Source organism: Protopterus annectens, chromosome 6.part0 (genome assembly GCF_019279795.1).
Source record: "Protopterus annectens isolate FY-2018-M chromosome 6.part0, PAN1.0, whole genome shotgun sequence".
Classification (NCBI taxonomy): Eukaryota; Metazoa; Chordata; order Ceratodontiformes; family Protopteridae; genus Protopterus; species Protopterus annectens.
The window spans coordinates 1,400,431,469-1,400,452,638 of record NC_056737.1 but is presented as its reverse complement, the minus strand read 5'-3'; the positions used below and the strand labels follow the sequence as shown (position 1 = coordinate 1,400,452,638).

The window sequence follows — 21,170 nt, the reverse complement described above, 5'->3', positions numbered from 1 at the left end:
CTGTACAGTAGTTCAAAAGAAGCTACAGAGAGTGGTGAGAGTTGCTGAGAAAATCATGGGCACTAGTCTACCATCAATCCAAAAGCTATTCACAGCAAGGAGCCTTAAAAAAGCCCACAAAATACTTAATGACTCCTCACACCCTGTACACATCTGGTTTACTCAACTGTCTTCTAGCAGGAGGTAGCTGTAGGACCCCCAGATTCATTAACAGCTTCTACCCGACGGTGATGAGACTTATTAACTCGGACACCAGCCCTAGTGACTCCACCACAAATAAACCAATAACAGTGTTTTGTTGGAATGTGCAATATTTATTTATTTACTTAGTTATATATTTACATTCAAGTGCAATTGCCTGTTACTTGCTTCATGTAATATACATAAAGAGTGACAATTTCAGTTCATGTCCAATGACCAGTCTCACCTGTCATGCTGCTACTGTACAGTATTTACATGACTACATAGGGGAGTTTGCTTTTTTCTTATGTTCTTGGGGCATAGCCATTGGTCTCTAATTCCATTACTTGATATGTCTTAATGTTATACTTGTTGCATCCTGTGCTGCTTCTGTATTCTTATGGTGAGCTGATACTCGTAATTCTGTTTAGGTTTACACATGCGTAGTCCTAAATGACAATAAGTTTTACTTTGAATCTTGAATCTTTTAATTCCTTAAAAATATTTGCTAGCTGCATTAATACTTATGAAATTCCAAGGGACTGGAAATGAGCTTGTATCAGGACGATTTTTAAGGGAAAGGGTGACCCCAAACAGATGTATAAATATAGAACAATTAGTCATAAATGAACATTTTATTTTATCATTTGTGATTGCTTTTTCTTAACATCACAAAAAGCTCATTTTCACATTTCTGTTTAACAACATGAGAATTCTTTTGAACATGATATTTGTTACGTACCTTTGCAAAACGATTCCTCCTAACATAGATTATACATAATTGATTAAAGCAGGACAATGCTTATCTCATGTCTACAGTCACACCTAGTATATAAGGCTTGAGTTACAGCTGCACAATATTATCTGCCTGCTTCTTGGTTCTCTTTGTTGTCTTAATCACTGTTATAAAGCATTGTCATGTGGCTCTTTTATATCTATTACTCCTACAATGTATTCTCACTTCATTCCTCATTTTGGCCCTTTTATTTGAATCATATTTATATTATAATCTTCCATTTCCTCAGTTAATTCTTGTAACTCTGTACTTGTAATTTTGCTTGCTCTGCATAAATACACAGTTTCTGACAACTACCAGTCCATTTCTCTTAACATCCTTCCACTTGTTTCATCATTTCTTATATCATAAACTATTCTGATTCTTGTTAATGAATCTTACAACTTAGCAAATTCACAGTCTGGGTTGATTCTTTAGTTTAGTAGCATAAACATCTGCAGCTTCTGTAGGAATATGTGCCCTGGTAAAGATCAGATAGCCATTAAACTGTAACTTCTTAGAAGGCCCACAATAATTCCTGAACTCCTCCATTACTGCTGCTATTTGGTCTGTTTTCTCTTCAAGAAAAGTTAAATTATGAAATAAATGCAAGTCTTCTTCCCAAATGGCATGCATAAATGTAAAAATTGCACCTTTTAAGACTTCTTCACTATTTCAATTATAACTGCTGTTCTTCTAAGTTGATTAAAGCAGGAAAATTCATGACTGCAACTGGGGATTTTTTCTGACTGCAGATTATACCTTTGTGCTTTCAAATGCATACCCTTTTACAAATAAATCCATTTCATTACTTGTGCAAATATGTATCCCTTCTCAGGCACCAGACAGCATCTGAATGAAAGACAATGGCAATGAGAATCTAGCTTCTGTGTGGCCTTTATTTGGACTGGCATTTAAGAGAGAATGTGTACCACATGACAAACAACTCCCCATACCTGCATTAGTATATTTAAAGCTATATACCTATATGTTATATTCCCCACTAATACAAACAGGTCAACACATTCCAGTGGAAAATCAGAATGTCTTCCAATATCCACATCCTTCCACATGTAATGCTGTTACGACACTTTAAACAGAAAACAAATGCAGTGAGTGTGTCCTGAATAGCTTCTCTGATTTGGCCAAGTGCATGGCCATGGACTTCAAGCCATGGTATGTGCTGACCAGCTTTAAAGGGCTGCCATTAAGATAGTGGGATATCATTTTCCTGACAGTAAGGCCAAGTGTTATCTTTACATCTAAGGAGAGGATGAAAGAAAAAACGTTGAGCCATGACTATGTCTCCTTGCCATCCTTCTATGTGCAGGCAGAACATCTCATTGTCTTTATCTTTCCATCCCCTGGAGATATATTGGCAGCCTATGGGTCCCTCCAAACACATTCCAAAATAGGCACATTATCTTAGGGGATTTAATAGTTACTGGTGGGTTGTCCAAGAAATACAGAGCAGAATAGTTACTGGTGTGGTTGTCCAATAAATATAGGTCACACATCTTGAAAACAAAAAAAACTACCACTGACCTTCCCAACAGCTTTCTTAATTATGTTCCCCAAATGCAGAATTCACTAGAGGCATGGCATTTTCTGCCTCTGGGGTCTCCTGAGACAAATACCAAAGTTTATTTCAGGCCTGCTGTGAAGTAACTAGACAAAAAAGGACAAAATCATTGTTTTATGTGCCAAATTGCATACAGGGCTGACACCACCACCACAACAGTGAGAATACTGAGCACACATGATGAAGCCAATGTGCCAACAAGCACTACCTGCATGTGACTGCCCACAGCTGCATGACCTCATCAGTCCATTGTTGTCAACACTGCACATGACCTTAGCTTATCCCTGTCCCATACCCAAGTTCACATAACCAGTTCCACACCATCTCTTATACACATTTTGAAAAGTATACCATAGCTGGTGCAAGTGCATCCCCTTATTTAATAAAATATACCAATACAACTGAAAAAATGTATCACAATGCACAAGCACATCCCCACACATAACAAAGTATGACAATGTACAACAAACAAAGTGCCATACTGCACACTGTGAAGACTGTGTTACAGCATTTGTATGTATGCCCTGTTTGTGACTACATCTGTAGTTAGCTGTCTCTGCAGTGTAGGTGCTGTGCATTCAGCCTTGTCATACTGGCCATATAAAGGATCAACCATTAATGTATCATCCTTGTGAAGTATTCATTATATCTTTTCATAAGCATTAATTTACCATTTTATCATATCCATTCAACAGATTAATACTAACGTTTATACTTGTAATTGCACAAGGGAGATTTGCATTTGACTAATAATACGTTCTAGCTAGCTACAAATTCTGAAAGCTGGAGGAATAGATAAATACAGTAACACAAGAATGGATTTGGGTTTTATTTATAAAATGTGAGAACACAATTTTTCTGGTTTAAAGAACATTATATTTTAGAGAAAAAAACTGTAGCATTCATACAGGAAGTATATGCTCCTTTGGTAAGCTCAGCAAACCATTCATGTGCATGCATTTATTTGTCAAAATGAGTATCCTGTACAGTGTATTACTGCTTATTCAATACATATCTTCAGGAAAATAAAATACCTGACATGAGAAACAGTGAAACACCTTGCAGTTGTAAAACATATGATGTCCTATGCAGGTCGCCTCAAGGCCCTGAACCTGTTTTCTGTCTCCTGAAGGCTGTTGAGGAGAGATCTATGCCTGGCATATAAGGCACAGTAAGACCCCACTCTGCTGGACCTCCTGCATATCCACAAAACAGACAATACCAGAATTACCAATTCTAAAGGCTTAAACCTTGCCTGTCGTATAAATAGGACCTGCTGGAGAGATACTAATGTCTCCAGAGACTGCATCTTCCCTGGAAAAGGCTCCCCATTCATATGAAGCTGAGTTCCTCCGTAACCGAGTTTAAGTGTAACTTGGACAATTGGATGGGCAACTAGAAATTCATCCCTGGTTTGGCACCTGTGTCTCTAATGGATACAGGAACCTGTAAATGCATCATCTACCAAGCCACTGCTTACGCTTATCAAGGGTACCAGAGCTTGTCAGAGATTTGGGATGTATGGCTAGGCCTAAAAAGACCCCTGTGGTCATTAGCCTTGTAAACACATATGAACCTATGAACCTACAAGATTAAAAGTTGCATATTCAAGAGAAGTGCAAAGAAGTAATATTTCACAGATGAATGTAACAGAAACAGGGGAAAAGAGCAACAGAACAAGAAAATACTCAAGAGGATCCCTGAAACAGCTTTCCAAAGGAAGTGATGGGATAAAACAGTATGGTGAAGTGAAACATGCTTAGGCTGAACCTTATTAAATCTCACAGATGGAGAGGTGAAAACAATTCTGATAAGCAAAATAAATATTACTAGTCATAATCGGTAGACTGTGTGGGCTTTGTGTCTATCATGTATTGTTGGAGTCATGTATTTACATACAGCACATTGTTGTTTTTTCATTGGATTCTCTTGTATTTTCTTACGAGTTATAATAAGCTTATCACACTATTACGCCACTCTGCTAGATTTCAGGACTGAAACAGTTTGCGTCACTTCAGTGTAAAAACCTTTAAGTTCAGTATACATTTAAATAATAGCTTATTTCATTATATGCAGTAAAAGGTTTATTGCTTTAAAATGTTTACAATATTTAATCTAAATTCATTTTCTTCTCATTTAATAGGGTTGACAGCAGTAAATCTGGGGAACGAGAGTACAATGGAGGTAAACATCTTTATTTGTCCTCACTTAAAAATATAAAGAGATTGGAAACATTTAGCAAATAATTACATATCCTTTGAGTTGTATACAATTTTGTTACCCAGTCTATATATACATATATATATATATATATATATATATATATATATATATATATATATATATAAACACACATATATACATACATAACATACACTATTTTTTCTAATTCTAGGTCCAGTTAAAAAAGCAGAGTTTTCATCGCTTTAGAAAAATTTTGCCAGAGAAACTGCCACTTTTGTCTTCCTTGCTTAATGAAATTTCTGAGGCAAATAAGGGAAATCTTACTGAAATGTTTATTAACCAACATTTTGCACAAGTACGTGACAGCAGAGACAGCGTTATGTCATGTAGTAAAGATTTTTGGGAGACGCCTCAAAATTACAGAAGTTCAACGCATAATTCATCTGAGGTACAGCAATCCGAAACTGAAATCAGTTTAATGCCATTTTATTGTCAACCAGATGATAAACCAGAACAAAGAGACAATCAAAGGCATCCCAGTTTAAATCATTTTGATAATTCAAGCCTTCTGAATGGAACTGCAATCAATGACAGTGAGTTACACAGTCATTTTTCTGGTAGGTCATATGATATGCACAAAAGCAGTAACACAACTATCATAGCAAAAAATAAGAAAACTCTGAGTGATACATTCAGTGAAAGTAGTGAAGCCATACTGTGTGCCAGTGAGGGAAAACTAAAGTTATCTTCACTTATGCTACCTTTAAATTATGGTAGAAACACAGCTTCTAAATTAGGCAATGTAAGCAACAGTGACAATGATGTAGAGCATTCATCTGCCTTTGTTACTCCAATGAACTGTACGGGAGAAAATGCAAAAAATTGTGATGAATACTTAAACATGCCTGAAACTTTGCAATGTTACCTTTCTCCAGCTCTTGGTGATTCTGAGGGAGAATGGCCAGGAAATAAACCCAAAGCAGGTTTTATTGCAGGCAATGACATAGCAGCACCCAGACAAAGTCATTATGAGCTCAATAATTTGATCCCTGTAGTGCATATTACTTTTTCCGAGCAGGAGCATCTTAGAAAACCACTAACTTCCACAGAAGCTAAAATGAAAAACTATGACAATGATTTGGTTTGTAACTTCGACCACAGCTTTAATATTTTTGCCAAAAAAAGACCTCCTGGAATTGCAAAGAAAACAAGACCTAAAAGTAAATCAGCAATGACCCTAAAACGTCACAAGGTTTCACAAGGAGTTTGTCTTTCTACAGAGATTAGTGCAACACAGAACACAAAATCACAAGCAGTCAGTATCAAGGACAGTTCCAAACATTCAGTTTTGCCTTTACTAACAAGCCACAATGCAGTGAAAAAGTTGCCAGAAAAGAAACCTTCAGGAGAAACAAAACCATCCACCAAAAATAATGAAAAAAATAAAAAACAAGGGCTACTTGCAGTCCACAGAGATGAAATCAACCATAGCAAGCTAAAATCTCCGACTTCTGCTGAGACAGTGCAGTCTAATTCTGATTTCCTTAATCTGAGTCACTGTGACATGTTTGAAAAATTTACCTCTGAAAAGAAAGGCCCAGAAATTTGTGAAATGTTTACCACATCACCATATATACAGCCTCGGGAACCTGTTTTACATGAGCATAAGTCACCTAGGGATACTGGTTCTGCTCCACCTCTAAGAAGTCTGCCAAAGAGAACTCAAAAGTCTAGTAATAAGCTTGTCAGGAACAATAGTAATGAGCTTGTCGGGAACAAAATAAAACGTCCAAAATCTCAGACAAGTGCTAAAGGAAAGAAAACCCCAGGAAATATCAGAAGTACACTTCACAAACACACAAAACATGACTTATTGGACTGTGAAAATCGAAACAATATAGCAATAATTTCTGGACCAGATTGGTACATAAAAACTCCTAAGACTGAAATTGTGTTTAATGAAATGGAAAGTAGAAAAAATAATTCACTTGGGTTATTTGATGAACGCCAATCAATGAGATTGCAAGAGTTTAATAATAACAACTGGGATTTATCAGTGATCAGGGAAGCCACAATAGAAGAGAGTTCAGCCAGTATAAGAAACTTGAAAGAAACAAGAAAAAATAGGGAAATCAATTATGAGCCAATTAGCTCTTTAAGCTACAGTCAGCATCTAAACCCCTCAAGTGAAGGTCTCATGAGAAATATAGCAGAGGACCATCACTTTCCCCAAAGTCTTTTCAATCAAAGTAAAGAGAAAAATACTCAAATATATATTGACCACTTAATGGATTGTGTTCCATGTCAAAATTCAGGTGCAATTCCTCAAGTCAGTAAAAGTGAGAAAGAGGATGAAATTCACCTTTCTTCTAATAAAAAATGCCAAGAGGACAATACCTCGGCTAATCTTTCAATAACATTAAAATTAAATACATGGATTTCAGGAAAGGAAGACTCAGTTTCTCAGGACAATGAAAAGACTCCCGAATATATCAGTCAATGTGTGGGGACAGATAACTTGTTAAATTGCCTAGCAGATGAATTAAATTTACTGGATGAAAATGATAGTATGGCATTGTCCAGTTTGCTTGAAGAGCACCAAAATTCATCCTTCAAAGAGAATATGCTTGGTACACGACGTGCCCACAATGCAGATAAGCAATGCGTAAGTGCTTGGAAAGTTTTGTTTAAATATGAGAACACTGCATTAGTAAGATAAGCATGATAATCTGATTTTTGCAATAACAGGGAATCCTGCACTGAAATCATTTTGATGTTTTATGTCACCCCATTCAGCAAAGGTGACATGCCAAGAATAACAGATAAAATTATAAGTCAGGAGCTGTTTTTAACTCTGCCCAACATTTTCAGATTTAATTGATTTTTATCCTAGTAAAGCAACCCAACAGCAAGCCACACTGCTGATTTTGCAGCTGTATATGACATTTGTAAGCTGGTTTCAGCAGGGAAATAAGTCCTATGAAAGATGTAAGGAGCAAACTAGCCAATATACTTACCATGAGGTAGAAATGGTCATAATATCATTACAGTGTGTTCAGCAGTGACAGCAAAGCTGATAAAGAAAAGCTAGTAGTTTAGGACAGGAATTGATATTAGGTGTATTGTTAAGATAATTGATATTAAATAGGATTGATATCTAGTCCTATGTCCAAATAATTAAAATGAAGGAAGAAAAGGAGGACCAAGGATACATTCCATTGTGCCGTGGCAAAATAAAGGTTCTCGACTTAGAGAGAATCTGTAAGACATTGTGCCCACCAACATGGGGGGAGTGAAGGTCCCTTTGCCTAACATTATGAAGTTGATGATTAAAACCAATGGAACTTTTACTTTTGGGGCATGCTCATTCAGGTCTGATTTTAAATCATGCCTCAACATCATTACTTTGTGCAGCCTACACAAAAAAAATCTTGTTGTTTTCTTACAGTCTGTGCAGCATTTACAACTTCCAATTGGCAGACAAAGAGAATGCAGTAGTTTGTATTCACTCATAAAACTTAGTACTGTATAGCATGGTACAGCATATTACAGTGTTGTGTGGTGTCGTATACTACAATATAGTACTGTATAGATTAGTACAGTATATGTTATAGGCTTCTAAGGGATTATATCATGTTCATAGGCTCATAGGTCCATAGATATTTACTTGGATATTTATCTGTGAGGATATTTAGAAGCCTAGCCATACATTCCCATGAAGTTTTTAGCTCTTATATTTTAAGTATGAATAACCCAGAGATGAGCAGAACATTTACATGTTGCACCTATCTGTGAGGAACAAGGATATTAAACCGGGGCAAATTTCTAATTAGCCCAGCGTTCCTCCAGGAATAGTGTAAGAGAAGTACTTTGCTTTATGTGGCGAGAAAGACTATTCCAAACAAGTGGTATTCTCTATGATACATACCTATCCCTCCAACTTGTTCTATTTAAGTTGCAAAAAAGATTGAGATCTTTTGAAAAGGTGTTTAGCATCCATTGGCCTTGCAAATGTGCAGTAAGACTGACAAGGAAGGGTCTGCTGATGCTCTATATGTGAGGCAGTGAATGCACTTCAATAACCTGTGTAATACCAAAAAGAAAGACAAAGCTTTGATTTAAAACAGTCCACATTATTTTTATGATTTGGCCCTTGATTTTCTTAGTAAGAAAACATGTGGGGATTCAAGTTGTGTCTACTGTTTAGACAGGTACATACCAAAGAGTGCATTATGCACAGTGATTGACCTGATGAGTGCAGAACACAATGGAATGATCACATACAGTACTTATACCTGGACACCACACCCTTAGTAATAAGCTAAGTAATGAAAAAGAACTTTCTTACAATAGTGAATACACGGTAATTGAAGGACCACTCTGTCTATAAAGGTTCCTAGATCCTTCACTATGGGATCACTTTTTAGGGGAGAGTTGTTAATGTAATAGTTACAAACGACTTCTTGCTTGCTAAATAATACTATTGTATGTATAATACTTTCCCGGTCAACAAATGTAAAATAAAATAAATAAATAAATAAATATTATACATTTCTTGGCTGTTAGTTTTAGTCCATGGTTTTGACACTGACTATTAATTTGAGAATGGCTCTCTAAGAGGATCTTGGTGAAATTTATGATGGCACCAAGTTTACAGTCATCTGCAAACTTGATCAGCCATGAAACCTTAACACTAGCTTTGACTTTAAAGAAGTAAACGCTAAAGAATAGTGGCCCAAGGACTGAATCCTGCAGTACGCCACTAGTACCAGGTCTTTTGGAGGAGGTTAACCATTCCACCCTTGTTTCCTGGGTTCTGTTTGTATCCACTTCGCTATCCAATGAGTTGCACAGGGATTAACATTTAGCTGAGATAGTTTATCTATGATAACTGAGTGCAGGATGGCGCAGAATGTCTTGTAGAATGCCTTTGTGAGGTCTAGATATGCGGTGAGTACTGACTTGCCCTCATCCTTTGCTACAGTAACCTTCTTGAAGAAGTTAACCAGGTTAAGTAGACAAGATCTGCCATTGACAAATCCAAAATGGCTTGAGTCAAGAGTCTGTATATTACCTATGTCCTTATTTATTAATTTCACAATGATCTTTTTCATAACCTTACAGATGAGGCTGGTCAGATTTATAGGCCTATAACTTCCTGGGTCAGTTGATGTCCCACCTTTGATGCTATCCCCATTTATGTGGAACTAAGTCTACTTGGAGGTTGACACTGACTAGCTTCTGTAGGGGGTCTGACAGGTCCAGTTTCAGGCTAGACAGTAAGCAGCCTGGCCTCAAAGAAGCAGTGGTCATCTCCTTTGATAGTGCATTGAGAACTTGCACATGGGAGATGTGAGGGGAAGGTGTAGCTGTGAGTAGGAGATCTCGGAATGTAGGAGGGCAGAGAGAGTGAAGTTAGAGCTAAATGTATCTGCTAGTAGCTTGACTATGTCCTCTGGGTCTGAGTTTGTGATATAATTTATTATTAGCTCCATGCATTGCTGAGCATTGTTTGTAAGTTTTCTAAGTTAGTTAAAGAAGGTTTTGTTGTCCTTTACCTGGGTGGCCATTGTTACCACATATCTGGCATTGGTTGATTTGATGCCAGAGCTCCCTGTTATGTTTATCAAGAGCTTTATTTTTGCATCTTGAGAGTTACATTTATTTTTAAGTGCATTTTCTTCTTTTATTATAAAGCCTGTTTATATTTGGGTTCAACCACAAGGATTTATTTTTGAATTTGGCATTATATTTACTTTGGAGGGTGAGAGAAGCATTTATGCAGCTTTATATGCATGGAATTTGGCAATAAAGGATTCTGCCTAAGCCATGGGGACATCAAGTTGAAAAGAATGGTGAATTTATTCAGTTTATCACTCAGTTTCAGTAGATTAGCCTTGGTATAATCTCTGAATACTGATGCATTGCAGGATGCTTCTGGCTTTACTCTTAAGGTGAATGTGACTGATTTGACCAGGGAGGGAGGGAGTTAAAATTGGTAGGATGCAGAGCAAGTCAAGGATTTTATCACCCTGTTTGGGTATGGATTAAATGGCCCAGAGAGTTTATACTGATGAAGTCCAGAACTGTTTGGGCATATATATTAGAGGATGCATATGTCTTCCAGTTAATGGAGGGACAGCTGAAGTACCCTGGGAGAAAGGTGTTTGGCTTAAAGCATAGAGGCTCTATACTAATTAGGTAGGATTTGTGGGCTGAGAGAACACAGAGGGGTTCCTGTAGCTAGCTATGATGTGATAAGGGGACTTGCTATTGGTAAACTTGATGTGGAGGAGTTCCTGATTACTATCCTAACTAACTAGTATGGACACCGTGACTTAAATGCATGTTTCAAGGTGGATGCTGCCTGTGTCCTGTCTTTGTGAGGCTGCTGAGGGTGCTTGTTTCTTAGGTTAGATTTCAGATGCCTTTGTGGTTTAAGTATATTACTTTTAACATCCTCAGCATTTGTAGGTTTATGTGTTTGGTTTGATCTATATTTGATAGGTTTAGTGTGGTGTGGTAATGACAATCTGTTTGGTATTTGTAGTATCTTCACATGAGGGTTTTTGCCTCCAGTAGCATTAAGTAACTACATTACTCGCACATTGTATCAGTTTGTTTAAGTAGTAGATGATTGCCAGTAAACAGGATGTCCATTTTAACCAAGCTGGCTACAGAGACAGTTGGAAAGTGCAAAGCCATGGTTTCCTTGTGTTTCCTAACATGGCTGAGTGAGTAGTGCCTATGAGATTTGGGGTTGATTACTGGATGTGCTATCTGTCTGGTAGTGGAAAAAGTGCTGATCTTAACACAGCTGCATGCAGCTCGGAACCAATGATCCTTAGTTCCTTCTCTCCTTCTCTCAAGAGGATTTAATCCCAAGTTGCTTCCTGAGTAGCAGTTTTAACTCAGATGTTGCTGGGTTCAGTATACTTGTTATAGTTTTCTCTTGGACAATACCTTGGATAGAAGCTACAGCAGCTGGATGCAATAGACAGCCAAACTCCACAAAGGTTCTGAAGAAGTTCTAATTAAAACTACAACCAGACCACTTGTTGACATCCCATACACAGTGCCCAGTCAGAGACTAGCAGGAAACAATGACAGTCTGCTCATTCTCTCACCAGAAGCAAAGCAGTATCATTAATCACAAACTGGCTACTAAGAAGCAATTGTTCAGGTTTTCCAGTGACTGGTAAATAGTAGGAAGGCTAGAAAAGAATGTATATAATTGTTGACCATGAAATGGGTAAGGCCAATCTCTAATCAAATACGATAGCTTAATTCAAGCACAAAAAGGCAAATTAGCTAGGCTTAAAATGGCCCACAAGGGCAGCTAGCCTAGTACTCACCAATGAACCTAGGAGTGAAGAATGGCAGTTGTGGTACCATTGCATAAAGGTGGTCCCTCTACTGACCCTGGCAATTACAACACAGTACATCACACTAGAATTATTTGCAAGGCTTTGGAACGAATAATTAATGATATAGGTGACCTTATATCCCTGGATACACATCCGTTCAGCTTTGAAAGATACAAACTCTGTGTGCACAAACTGGATAACTTCTTTGAATAGGCTACTGAGGCTGTGGATAAGGGGCATGCAGTACACCCTGCTTATCTAGATCTTGCCAAGGCCTTTAATACTATCCCCTAAGCTGAGATTATTGGCAAACTCTCCCAACTCAACATTAACTCATACATAGTTTCCTTGATTGGTAATTGGCTGCCTGGCAGAATCCATACTGGTAATGTTAGCAGTATTTGCTCTAAAAAGGAAAATCTCACTAGTGGTGTCTTACATGGTTCTCTCATGGGTCCCCTCCTCTTTATTATATATTTCTGTGACATAAAGATGACATCAAGGAAATTGGATAGTCACGTTTGCTGATGCAAAGTGGAGGCGGTTATCAAATCCCATTTTGATACTCAAATTTGCCAGCAAAGGCTGGACCAAACAAATTCTTGGTGTATTAATCATTGGCTTACCCTTAACACCAATAAATGCAGCATAATTTCCTTTGATAAATGTGGCATCACTACTGCTTACAATATAGATAACATTCCACTTAAATTTGACATCAGGAACTTGGATATATATGTTCATAGCAGACTCTCCATTGACTACCATGTCTCTGTGGTGGTTAGAAAGTCCTTCTACCTTTCACAGTTTATCCTTTGTGGCATCTCATCAAGGTCCAAAACAATTATAATTCCACTTTACTAATCCCTTATTTGGCCCATCATTGAATATAACACACCGTCTGGCCTGTACCTCACCAAACCCTTAAACCAACTTGAGAGACCTCAAAGTTTCCTCAATAAAAAGATCTCAGCTGTCAGTACTCTTAGTTACTCTGATAGACTAAAGATTTGTTGCTCTGCTCAGTGTCATACAGACTCCTGGGAGGTGGTCTTTGATTAGCTTTCCATGCTATGAATGACCCAGCACTGTTTGAACTCCTTCATCTAAATATAACAAGTGGTAAACATCCATTCTAGAGATCTCCACCTACACTGTCACATCAACAAGACTAGATGGTATGACAGATACCTAACTCAGTCTATACCACATTTCTGAAATAGGCTGCTTTACCTATCAAGCAGTGTATATCCTAACAATCTTTAAATGTTGGATTGACTGAATAGATGGTCACAGATTTTCACCAGAAATATGTGAAGTAAGTCTCCTTAAAGGTGGGCACTGCTAGTTTCTCACCAGTAATGGGTGATGTGGCTGACCATATTGATGGTCTGCTTTAGCTATAAGCTAAGTAAGAACCTATGAACCTATAAAACAAATCTATCATGCACTACTCCAGGCATTAGTATCCAACTCCCTTGCACCTGCTGATCAAATAACAATTACTGACTGCCTCATGAGGTGGGTGAGCATAAACTGCTTAATCTGTTGAGTTAATGATAGGGGAGCTTCTTCCTCTTGTTCAGTCCCTCCTTGGGAAGGGTATCTGAATTGATAAGGCTTCCACTCCTTGTTGATCCCCATATAATTTCCCCTCCATTGCAGAGATTCTCAGACTCATGAAGGTCTGTAAGGACTGACATTTAGCTCCTTGCCTTTCACCCCCAAAAAAGCTAAATAAGTGTTTAATTAAGAATGATGTGGAAACTAGCATTATCCTTCCCATGGAATCTTTCTTGAAGAATGCATTTTTTTGTAAACTGGAAGCATGCAACTTGTGATACGTCCTAATCCTAAGAAGACAGATGTCATGTACAACCCCCCAGTGGAGTGACAGCTGTAGCAACCTGGAACAGATTATTTTATGATCTTTTTTTGTCCAACATAGGTTTCAGTACATCCATCACATTTCCACATTAGCCACAACTTAAGCAGTCAAAAAATTTGGACAGGGTGTTCTCCCCTTCCACTTTGGGGTTAAGTCACTGAATTGTCAGTCTGACTTGCCCCAATTCCAGTATTCTTTTATGGAAATTTTGTCAGAGCTGCCTCATTCTAAAGTCCTGGGATCATTCTGTAAAAATATCCTTATGATGTGCTGTTCAGCAATTACCATATAGCCTGCATTAATTTTGGCAGTGCTGATGCTGCAGCAGGCCTGGAAATTTGTTGGCACTGGATGATGTGTCTCAGCTATCTTTTGATAATGATCAGCTGAATCATGTTACTTTTGATGTTCCCATTTAGTAAGGGGTCCTTTTGTACAGGATATAATGGAAGACCACAAGATGAAAATACAGGTACCAGCCACCATAAAGAGTTCCTATGATGCTCTCAGTTTCCTCCTTTCTCTCATACATTTAGAAAAGATCCCAATGATCAGGCAGTATTCCTGGCTGTGCTAGTTAAGTCTGCTAAGAGGAAGAATTTGCAGGCACCACTATGTTAGTCCTGATTATCCTTCAGGACTACCTGTAGATGACTGTTCCACTGAGTTTTCTTCTGCTTCAGGAAACATAAACAAGGACCAATAGGATCCAGACATGGTCTTAGATGGAAACCTATTGGAGCTATTAAGTCTTCTTCCTGAAACAGCTCCCCTGGGGCTTTATATACTCTCCACAGAGCTCTTGGAATATGCCCGCAATACACTCTTTGGTGTAGCTTTACAGGCTTCCTCCTTATAACAGCATCAGAGAGTTCTCTTCCTGCCTCTTCCACATTTCAGAGGGAATGGGAATTTTACATTTTCAGAAGACTATGAATTTTCTGTTTCATCTTGGACTTCAGTGACACAAGTATTTCCAGCATGTCAAGTCTGGATGGCAACTCTGAGGTGGGTCATATCACTGCTGCCACAGGCACCTGGATGGTATAAGTGGATAACGTGGGTGCCATATGGCATATCAGTGTCTGCCTGCAATAGTGGAACTCAGAACTTACTATAAGACTTTCAAACCATTTCATGCTTCCATGTTGGCCCTTTATATTTTAGTTATTCAGTGGTATACTTATAGGCAAATAGAAACAGTAAGGCTTACCTGTTTAGTTATGTCATTGTGTGAAATATCTAAAGCTGAAACAGTCTAAGAACTGTGAATATATTGCTACAGTAACCTTCTTGAAGAAGTTAACCAGGTTAAGTAGACAAGATCTGCCATTGACAAATCCAAAATGGCTTGAGTCAAGAGTCTGTATATTACCTATGTCCTTATTTATTAATTTCACAATGATCTTTTTCATAACCTTACAGATGAGGCTGGTCAGATTTATAGGCCTATAACTTCCTGGGTCAGTTGATGTCCCACCTTTGATGCTATCCCCATTTATGTGGAACTAAGTCTACTTGGAGGTTGACACTGACTAGCTTCTGTAGGGGGTCTGACAGGTCCAGTTTCAGGCTAGACAGTAAGCAGCCTGGCCTCAAAGAAGCAGTGGTCATCTCCTTTGATAGTGCATTGAGAACTTGCACATGGGAGATGTGAGGGGAAGGTGTAGCTGTGAGTAGGAGATCTCGGAATGTAGGAGGGCAGAGAGAGTGAAGTTAGAGCTAAATGTATCTGCTAGTAGCTTGACTATGTCCTCTGGGTCTGAGTTTGTGATATAATTTATTATTAGCTCCATGCATTGCTGAGCATTGTTTGTAAGTTTTCTAAGTTAGTTAAAGAAGGTTTTGTTGTCCTTTACCTGGGTGGCCATTGTTACCACATATCTGGCATTGGTTGATTTGATGCCAGAGCTCCCTGTTATGTTTATCAAGAGCTTTATTTTTGCATCTTGAGAGTTACATTTATTTTTAAGTGCATTTTTCTTCTTTTATTATAAAGCCTGTTTATATTTGGGTTCAACCACAAGGATTTATTTTTGAATTTGGCATTATATTTACTTTGGAGGGTGAGAGAAGCATTTATGCAGCTTTATATGCATGGAATTTGGCAATAAAGGATTCTGCCTAAGCCATGGGGACATCAAGTTGAAAAGGAATGGTGAATTTATTCAGTTTATCACTCAGTTTCAGTAGATTAGCCTTGGTATAATCTCTGAATACTGATGCATTGCAGGATGCTTCTGGCTTTACTCTTAAGGTGAATGTGACTGATTTGACCAGGGAGGGAGGGAGTTAAAATTGGTAGGATGCAGAGCAAGTCAAGGATTTTATCACCCCTGTTTGGGTATGGATTAAATGGCCCAGAGAGTTTATACTGATGAAGTCCAGAACTGTTTGGGCATATATATTAGAGGATGCATATGTCTTCCAGTTAATGGAGGGACAGCTGAAGTACCCTGGGAGAAAGGTGTTTGGCTTAAAGCATAGAGGCTCTATACTAATTAGGTAGGATTTGTGGGCTGAGAGAACACAGAGGGGTTCCTGTAGCTAGCTATGATGTGATAAGGGGACTTGCTATTGGTAAACTTGATGTGGAGGAGTTCCTGATTACTATCCTAACTAACTAGTATGGACACCGTGACTTAAATGCATGTTTCAAGGTGGATGCTGCCTGTGTCCTGTCTTTGTGAGGCTGCTGAGGGTGCTTGTTTCTTAGGTTAGATTTCAGATGCCTTTGTGGTTTAAGTATATTACTTTTAACATCCTCAGCATTTGTAGGTTTATGTGTTTGGTTTGATCTATATTTGATAGGTTTAGTGTGGTGTGGTAATGACAATCTGTTTGGTATTTGTAGTATCTTCACATGAGGGTTTTTGCCTCCAGTAGCATTAAGTAACTACATTACTCGCACATTGTATCAGTTTGTTTAAGTAGTAGATGATTGCCAGTAAACAGGATGTCCATTTTAACCAAGCTGGCTACAGAGACAGTTGGAAAGTGCAAAGCCATGGTTTCCTTGTGTTTCCTAACATGGCTGAGTGAGTAGTGCCTATGAGATTTGGGGTTGATTACTGGATGTGCTATCTGTCTGGTAGTGGAAAAAGTGCTGATCTTAACACAGCTGCATGCAGCTCGGAACCAATGATCCTTAGTTCCTTCTCTCCTTCTCTCAAGAGGATTTAATCCCAAGTTGCTTCCTGAGTAGCAGTTTTAACTCAGATGTTGCTGGGTTCAGTATACTTGTTATAGTTTTCTCTTGGACAATACCTGATAGAAGCTACAGCAGCTGGATGCAATAGACAGCCAAACTCCACAAAGGTTCTGAAGAAGTTCTAATTAAAACTACAACCAGACCACTTGTTGACATCCCATACACAGTGCCCAGTCAGAGACTAGCAGGAAACAATGACAGTCTGCTCATTCTCTCACCAGAAGCAAAGCAGTATCATTAATCACAAACTGGCTACTAAGAAGCAATTGTTCAGGTTTTCCAGTGACTGGTAAATAGTAGGAAGGCTAGAAAAGAATGTATATAATTGTTGACCATGAAATGGGTAAGGCCAATCTCTAATCAAATACGATAGCTTAATTCAAGCACAAAAAGGCAAATTAGCTAGGCTTAAAATGGCCCACAAGGGCAGCTAGCCTAGTTCTCACCAATGAACCTAGGAGTGAAGAATGGCAGTTGTGGTACCATTGCATAAAGGTGGTCCCTCTACTGACCCTGGCAATTACAACACAGTACATCACACTAGAATTATTTGCAAGGCTTTGGAACGAATAATTAATGATATAGGTGACCTTATATCCCTGGATACACATCCGTTCAGCTTTGAAAGATACAAACTCTGTGTGCACAAACTGGATAACTTCTTTGAATAGGCTACTGAGGCTGTGGATAAGGGGCATGCAGTACACCCTGCTTATCTAGATCTTGCCAAGGCCTTTAATACTATCCCCTAAGCTGAGATTATTGGCAAACTCTCCCAACTCAACATTAACTCATACATAGTTTCCTTGATTGGTAATTGGCTGCCTGGCAGAATCCATACTGGTAATGTTAGCAGTATTTGCTCTAAAAAGGAAAATCTCACTAGTGGTGTCTTACATGGTTCTCTCATGGGTCCCCTCCTCTTTATTATATATTTCTGTGACATAAAGATGACATCAAGGAAATTGGATAGTCACGTTTGCTGATGCAAAGTGGAGGCGGTTATCAAATCCCATTTTGATACTCAAATTCTCCAGCAAGAGCTGGACCAAACAAATTCTTGGTGTATTAATCATGGGCTTAACCTTAACACCAAGAAATGCAGCATATTTTCCATTGGTAAATCTAGCATCACTACTGCTTACAATATAGATAACATTCCACTTAAATTTGACATCAGGAACTTGGATATATATGTTCATAGCAGACTCTCCATTGACTACCATGTCTCTGTGGTGGTTAGAAAGTCCTTCTACCTTTCACAGTTTATCCTTTGTGGCATCTCATCAAGGTCCAAAACAATTATAATTCCACTTTACTAATCCCTTATTTGGCCCATCATTGAATATAACACACCGTCTGGCCTGTACCTCACCAAACCCTTAAACCAACTTGAGAGACCTCAAAGTTTCCTCAATAAAAAGATCTCAGCTGTCAGTACTCTTAGTTACTCTGATAGACTAAAAGATTTGTTGCTCTGCTCAGTGTCATACAGACTCCTGGGAGGTGGTCTTTGATTAGCTTTCCATGCTATGAATGACCCAGCACTGTTTGAACTCCTTCATCTAAATATAACAAGTGGTAAACATCCATTCTAGAGATCTCCACCTACACTGTCACATCAACAAGACTAGATGGTATGACAGATACCTAACTCAGTATATACCACATTTCTGAAATAGGCTGCTTTACCTATCAAGCAGTGTATATCCCTAACAATCTTTAAATGTTGGATTGACTGAATAGATGGTCACAGATTTTCACCAGAAATATGTGAAGTAAGTCTCCTTAAAGGTGGGCACTGCTAGTTTCTCACCAGTAATGGGTGATGTGGCTGACCATATTGATGGTCTGCTTTAGCTATAAGCTAAGTAAGAACCTATGAACCTATAAAACAAATCTATCATGCACTACTCCAGGCATTAGTATCCAACTCCCTTGCACCTGCTGATCAAATAACAATTACTGACTGCCTCATGAGGTGGGTGAGCATAAACTGCTTAATCTGTTGAGTTAATGATAGGGGAGCTTCTTCCTCTTGTTCAGTCCCTCCTTGGGAAGGGTATCTGAATTGATAAGGCTTCCACTCCTTGTTGATCCCCATATAATTTCCCCTCCATTGCAGAGATTCTCAGACTCATGAAGGTCTGTAAGGACTGACATTTAGCTCCTTGCCTTTCACCCCCAAAAAAGCTAAATAAGTGTTTAATTAAGAATGATGTGGAAACTAGCATTATCCTTCCCATGGAATCTTTCTTGAAGAATGCATTTTTTTGTAAACTGGAAGCATGCAACTTGTGATACGTCCTAATCCTAAGAAGACAGATGTCATGTACAACCCCCCAGTGGAGTGACAGCTGTAGCAACCTGGAACAGATTATTTTATGATCTTTTTTTGTCCAACATAGGTTTCAGTACATCCATCACATTTCCACATTAGCCACAACTTAAGCAGTCAAAAAGATTTGGACAGGGTGTTCTCCCCTTCCACTTTGGGGTTAAGTCACTGAATTGTCAGTCTGACTTGCCCCAATTCCAGTATTCTTTTATGGAAATTTTGTCAGAGCTGCCTCATTCTAAAGTCCTGGGATCATTCTGTAAAAATATCCTTATGATGTGCTCTTCAGCAATTACCATATAGCCTGCATTAATTTTGGCAGTGCTGATGCTGCAGCAGGCCTGGAAATGTGTTGGCACTGGATGATGTGTCTCAGCTATCTTTTGATAATGATCAGCTGAATCATGTTACTTTTGATGTTCCCATTTAGTAAGGGGTCCTTTTGTACAGGATATAATGGAAGACCACAAGATGAAAATACAGGTACCAGCCACCATAAAGAGTTCCTATGATGCTCTCAGTTTCCTCCTTTCTCTCATACATTTAGAAAAGATCCCAAGGATCAGGCAGTATTCCTGGCTGTGCTAGTTAAGTCTGCTAAGAGGAAGAATTTGCAGGCACCACTATGTTAGTCCTGATTATCCTTCAGGACTACCTGTAGATGACTGTTCCACTGAGTTTTCTTCAGCTTCAGGAAACATAAACAAGGACCAATAGGATCCAGACATGGTCTTAGATGGAAACCTATTGGAGCTATTAAGTCTTCTTCCTGAAACAGCTCCCCTGGGGCTTTATATACTCTCCACAGAGCTCTTGGAATATGCCCGCAATATATTCTTCAGTGTAGCTTTACAGGCTTCCTCCTTATAACAGCATCAGAGAGTTCTCTTCCTGCCTCTTCCACATTTCAGAGGGAATGGGAATTTTCCATTTTCAGAAGACTATGAATTTTCTGTTTCATCTTGCAATTCAGTGACACAAGTATCTCCAGCATGTCAAGTCTGGATGGCAACTCTGAGGTGGGTCATATCACTGCTGCCACAGGCACCTGGATGGTATAAGTGGATACCGTGGGTGCCATATGGCATATCAGTGTCTGCCTGCAATAGTGGAACTCAGAACTTACTATAAGACTTTCAAACCATTTTATGCTTCCATGTTGGCCCTTTATATTTTAGTTATTCAGTGGTATACTTATAGGCAAATAGAAGCAGTAAGGCTTACCTGTTTAGTTATGTCATTGTGTGAAATATCTAAAGCTGAAACAGTCTAAGAACTGTGAATATCGCAAGGCTTGAAAGATGTAGATGGCTGCTGATGCTGATATCTTGAATCAAAGTACCAGGCTTACATTTTGGAAATATTTCCCCATGCCCTTTTTTAGCATGCAGGCAGTCTCCAAAGTAGTTAAGCCAGACGGTGAAGGAAAAGTAGGGGGTGGAGCATGCATTATGTAAATTAGCAGATGCTATACTGACTCTTAGCAGGTTCCGAATTGTAGTTTCATTCATGGAGGTTTTCTAAGTAACAAGACATTCTTTTATTACATGTGATTTTTTTCAAAGTGTAGTACAGAGATTTCAGAGCTAAGAACCAGCATCTTTGTCTCAGAGCCAAGCACAAACAAATATTTTATGGGGGAGGG

General features: G+C 38.6%; 1 protein-coding gene across 1 annotated transcript in view; it reads left to right on the top strand.

The window, feature by feature from the left end:
* MAP3K19 (mitogen-activated protein kinase kinase kinase 19) overlaps positions 1-21,170 on the top strand; it is a 387,232-nt gene that overhangs the window by 19,526 nt on the left and 346,536 nt on the right. The window contains exons 2-3 of the mRNA XM_044074941.1: positions 4,681-4,721; positions 4,933-7,386. Coding sequence (XP_043930876.1) covers positions 4,681-4,721; positions 4,933-7,386 — 2,495 coding nt within the window. The remainder of the gene's footprint in view (positions 1-4,680; positions 4,722-4,932; positions 7,387-21,170) is intronic.